General features: G+C 44.1%; 1 protein-coding gene across 1 annotated transcript; it reads right to left on the bottom strand. All coding sequences in view use genetic code 11, as the record gives it.

Moving 5' to 3' along the window:
* Positions 1-131: 131 nt before the first annotated feature.
* On the bottom strand, positions 132-3,360 carry EGR_06893 (hypothetical protein; the record flags this gene model as incomplete). Its single annotated transcript, XM_024496142.1, has 2 exons — positions 132-246; positions 3,224-3,360. The coding sequence occupies 2 exons, from the start codon at positions 3,358-3,360 to the stop codon at positions 132-134; spliced, it is 252 nt and encodes an 83-aa protein (XP_024349454.1).
* Positions 3,361-5,916: the final 2,556 nt, after the last annotated feature.

The following is a 5,916-nucleotide window of genomic DNA, read 5'->3' as shown; positions in this document are numbered from 1 at the left end:
CACATCCTCTCAACTCTTCCAGCACAGCAAATCCACGTCAGATAAATTCGCGAGCAGTGCGTCATCGCATTTCGAAGTCAAGGGTCCACAGCATATGGCGGACTCACCTTAGAAGGAGAGGGAGATTCACTTCACTTCGGATATTCATCCACAACCTGCATCGGATGAGCTCCCACAAGAATCAGAATTATGTTGGTGCAACCACTTACGGAAAGGGAAATGGCAGAGTGAGCAACCGGGATTGTCCTGCAGTAGACACACATTCAAGGGGAGTAATAAGCGCAACCTGTGGAAGTGTGTCTTCCACAATTACCAAATAAGACAGTGTAAGAATGCGTCCAGGTTGTCCATTCAGTCCAATGGCAAATAGTGAAAGATCCCAGTCCCAAGTGCTTCTTCGTGGAAAGGTTTTAAGCCTAGACCAACACACATCATCAAATGCGCGTTAAACGCCGTCGACATAGCATCTGTCCGATAATCGTTAAGAGGCATATTATCCCCTCGGTGGAAAACAGAATCACATTCCTGAATTCAAACAAAAAGTAAAACTTGCTGATACCCAGCCCAGGCTCTACCAGTCTGCGCCTCAAAAGTGTAACCCTCTTAAGAGGACCAGGGCCTCTATTCACACTTGACGCAAAACCACCCAATCGACTAGAAATGAATGCACAAATCAGACAAGCGATTTGACCAACTGATCACTGTCAAGTAGTTCTTTCACAGTATGGTGTTTTTTCTCCTCCACGCTGCTTCCTCTTCCCACATTTACAAAAGCATAGTAGAAGTCGATTAGGAAGCATGTAGACAACGCACCAGCATTCCTTCTTCAGTTCTTCCGCCGTAGCGAAGAATCTCATCCTACTTGGTAGCCCTTCACCTCGAGCCGGACTCCACCCTATGGAACAATGTTGTTGTTTAACCAATTCCCGTCTACTAACCGGCGATTCAACAGCACTCAAAATAACCCCACCGGTCAGTGCCTTTCACGGTCTACGCAGCATGGACACCAAGTCGCCTTGCTTTGGACTCCCATTCAGTCCCCATTTATCTCTTCAGATGAACGCACAGACTGTTTTATATGAAAACTTCTGGCTCGAAAACACTTCGATGCCATTCCAGACAAATAAACATGCTGATACTAAACCCATCTTGCCATAGTTACCCATCTCAGCTGAACATATAGTGCAAACTTTCCATTCAACGTTTCAGCACTCCAGTCTGCAATTTCATCATCATCACGTCATTTAACTCAACGTCACAAAACCCATTTCTTATTACATCACAACTCACTTTAGTAAAGGTGAAGTAATAAGAAACATGAAAGTAACGCTGGAACACAGCCTAGTGAATGCTGCCGAGGCAACAACCCGGCAGAAACCGTCACTGGGTCTTCATTCAACCGAAACAGTGAAACCACCATAATTACGTAGGGGGGTGTGAGAATGTGTCTAACAGTCGAAGATGCACCAATTCCCAACTTTAAGGTAGACGCTGAATCACACACCAATCTTATCAGTAAAACAGGGAGGTGCAATTTTAGTTTCTGCAAAAACCCACTCTAACCCATCGAGTATAGCGAATGCCATCAAAACGGCACGCGGCGGAATTGAATAGCCGACATATACAAACGACAGTGAGCCGCAAAAGCTAACTGCACGCCAACCAACAGGCGAACCGACTTATTATTAGTTCCCACAAACTGATCACACCTTAACCCAGCAACCCTGGATCTTACAATGGGAAAGATCAACTCAACTACCTCCTGAAAGAACTTCAGGATAGGAAAGATGAACACAACCGACGAATGGTCCATGGCCTCCCCAGAGCCAACCAGCTACCCTTAACGACGTGCTCAAAACCGCAGTCTCCGACAAGTGCATCCCTCCCCCAAACGCACCCACTCTAAACATCTCCAATTGATGAAACAAACAACAAAACGTTGCAAACCGTATATCAAATGGACTGCAGACAACGATGAACGGTCAAAGTCGAGTAACTGGGACTCTTGTAACACATCACTGACTACGCAATTCCACCGCACAAACGCCTTCCACCGACTAATAGCCATTCCGCTCACCCTGTTTCTCATGCCCAATAACTCCCACGAGCACCGACACAATGGCAACTATCCACCCTATTCAAGCAAATAAGGGTCCCCACCATCAAACCACCACGGCCCGTGATATCAATGCCCTGGGTGACACAACAAATGAGTCAATTCCAACCTAAAAGTACGTAATCCCAATTCAATTCTCTTTGTCCCAACAAAAGAAAGGGAAAACCGATAAAGAAGAAACAGGGAAAAAGTAAGTAGAGAGCACGCCTTTTGTGGAAACAGTATATTCAAGTGGGGTCAAGTAGCAAGTAACAGTTGAAGGCACGGTGTGCAACATCAACGTAACTTACCCGATGCAGCTCACGTTGCATCTTGCAGACGCAAATGCGGCAGGCTCCATCACTGCCAAGCTAATCCACCCCTCAAACACTCCTCCAGTGACTTTCCAAGGCAAACACTCAGCTGAAACAGAAAAGCTCAATCATTCAAAACACACAAACGCAAACATCAACACCGCACATCCACCTATCCATCCACTTATGCGTAAACATGCACCTACATTCAATATGCAACATAAATAAAGCAAACTTGCTCTCTGACCATTTCTTTTAACGCGCACAGCCTTGCCAATTCACTGGAGTTCATGTGGGTAAAGAAGTTGCATCAACTGTCGCCACAAATGCAGCAGGGCAACCTCTATTGTAATGCACAAATGAAGGGATTCAACAAATAACCATCCATTATCAACCATCAAACCGATGAAAAAGCAAACGGATATGAGAACAATGCTCAGACTATGTACATAGAACTCGAGCTCGATGCAACCTGCAAAGAGTGCGTTATTCGAAGTACAACTACAAAAACCACATCACATCTTCCAACCCCACCACCGACGAGATACGTCTCCTTATTACTACCAAGGCATACTCAAGCTGCCACGAGCAAATTAAAAGTTACTAGGGTACAGAGCATTCAAATCAAAAACATTGGTAGAAAAAAGGCGTTTATCTTTCGGCTTCGTACAACTACAGAAGCACCACCACGACCGGTCTATCACCAATCGTAAACACCACCTACTTTATCGCCATCCATGAAAATGCATACAAGTACACAAAATGACTCCAAAGAAAAAACATACAACGAAAGAAGTGAAATTACCCCACTCACCACGAAGTTAGGACATCCTCATCGTCATTACTGTCACCAACAAATTCTAATTCTAACACTTTTGCCCCCGCAGGGCACGATGAGGGACGGAGACCTGCCATTCTCCGACGATGGAGTACCCCAGCCGCCTCTGACATTTCGTGGCCAAATTTATCAAGTACTCTCTTACTCTGTGATCACCAAAATCCTCTTCCTGGAAATTAGTGCCACTTCACTGCAATAAAATTACTTATTTTAAGCACATTTTCTCACAATAAGACTGCCTAACGAACATTCCCCTAATCATTAGCGTGTCAGAGACAACTCATCAGAGTACGAAGAAACAGCATACCAAAGCGCAGCGCCATCAACATAGCAAGTCACCGGCACTTGAGCATCACCTCTCAACACACACTCGATACGTTTTAAAGAAAACTATTAGTCACACACTGACAAACCTGCATACACATCTAAAATATCACAAATCCAATACTCAAATCACCCTTCACCAGTCCCCACTTCATCAAATACCTAGTCCAAATGACTAAATGTAAAAATTCACTAAAGAATTTAATGCCACAAGCCAGTTACTGCATAAACATTCTAAAAAATCTTAAATTTAGGGGGAAAAACATTATACGCTGTCCAACAACTCACCAGTGCTCTGGGTGTCACACTTTCATATCACTTCACCTCAACGGGCCCACAGCAAGCAGCTGCAAGCCAATTTCACTAAAGTACATCTACTACCTACCTACTTCTAAGCACTCTAGCGTACTTTCCATCATCACGTCATCAGGAGGCTCCAGTTTCCGAGCTCTAAGATCGATCCTCTATCGTCTTCGCTCTCTCCTCGATGGCGTCAATTCTGCTGAACAAGTAACCAGCATCCGCCTCCAGTGCAATTGAAGACACACTCCAACATGACCGACTTTCAACTTCGCTAAGCGCACGCATGAGAACAAAAAGCAACAGAAAAAGGATACAAATGAAGCAAATCCAATGCGTGCACTACCCCCTACTCAAGAGAGAAACAAACATTTGCCCCAGTTACATACGCAGCGAGGACAGTCCAACTAACACTTACATGCAAAATTTTAAGCGCATCAACAAATTGGACCACAAATCAGTCGCAAAGCAGCATTCCAACAAAATCAACTCACAAAACTAACACGACCAAACGAGAATTTCAATGGCCAAGCAGTAGGCGCCTCAAAACTGTTCTTCAATAAAATGCCACTAATTCATTCAGCCTCTTCTATAAACCTTGACATCCATAATCCATAACTACTCACTACGCCCAACTTGTGACCACTCTCGAGGGCAGCAAAATTAGCCCTTACATTGCCTCAGAAACCCCACTTTAACAGGCACTATTGCAATCCAATTGCCAGTCCTGAAGCAGCAAATCGGAGAGTATGAGGTACGAGAATGCATTTCACATCGACCATTCATTCCATGGACAGTCGATCAAACGGAGAACCGCTCAACAAACATCTGACCACCTAATACAAGCGTCACAATGAAGCAACAGTTTATTCACCCAGGCAAAATTGTATTTCAAACAGAGAAACACAATGTTCTCATCACAAATCACCGTACAAACAAAAATTTCCCAAAATGAGGCAGACAGGAATCGAATCCACATCACATACACTGGTACTTCTTATACAAGCATCATTTACACAAAGCCAAGGCAAAATCCCCACCCACGAATGCCTTCAACGCATCCGTCATATCTACTCATTGCAGTGCAAAATCGAAAATGCGACAACCTTTTTGTGTTACGGCGACCACATCCCAGAGGATCAACACCTATCCATTAAAACAACTTCGTTTGAGTTGTTCAAGGATTTCTTCACACATTAGTAAAGGTCGGGCCAATAATTAACGTAAACCTATACGAACCCGTGCTCAACCATTGTTAACAGCTGAGCGCAGCACTCAGGTAGACTACGCAATACACCTTTTGACACATGACCAGCACCTGACCAACGCATAACAATGGCAACGGTTGATTTGCGCAGATGATTAACGTGAAACAATGAACGAACTGAAACCGGATATGCAATCGCACGGCAGTACCATGACATGAACTGAGCACAGTCAACACATGACCGTAATCTCTCCACGATTTTGGCTGATCTCATCATACATCTAACAACTCACAGTCAAACCATCTCACGACCATTAGACGAGACCATAAAACGCCAAGTACAGACGGCGAATGGATCCTAGAGGTAAGTTTATATCAAATCGACACGTTACAATCAACTCCCACATCTCAAATACAGATATTAGCACTACCATTAGCAATGAAAGTGATAAGGCAAAGTAGAACACTTAACCGTTGCAGGATAAGCAATACACCATCCTTAAAGCCTCATCTAGCATCCAAAAATCACTCCTTTGAAGACGCATTCAGAAGCTGAAGAAGGCCCTGACAACTTCAATCTCCAAAAACAAAAACCAGTCAGCACAGAGTGAAGGCAAAATCTAGTTAGAAACGCAACTCGCAAAACTCACAAATCACGTTAAAGAGCGACACGAAAGAAGCACCGCAGTAATCGATCCGCCACCACCGTATAAACTCATTAAAAATACCAAATCCGAGAAAGGCCATCGAGGTATAAAATGCCTTCTCTTAAAAGTGGCATCGAATGAAAACAACACAGCTGCAAAATCACTAACGCTGACAACCCAACCATCGAATT

The sequence above is a fragment of the Echinococcus granulosus genome, assembly GCF_000524195.1.
Source record: "Echinococcus granulosus chromosome Unknown EG_S00065, whole genome shotgun sequence".
Lineage (NCBI taxonomy): Eukaryota > Metazoa > Platyhelminthes > Cestoda > Cyclophyllidea > Taeniidae > Echinococcus > Echinococcus granulosus.
This window is presented reverse-complemented; position numbering and strand designations above follow the sequence as displayed.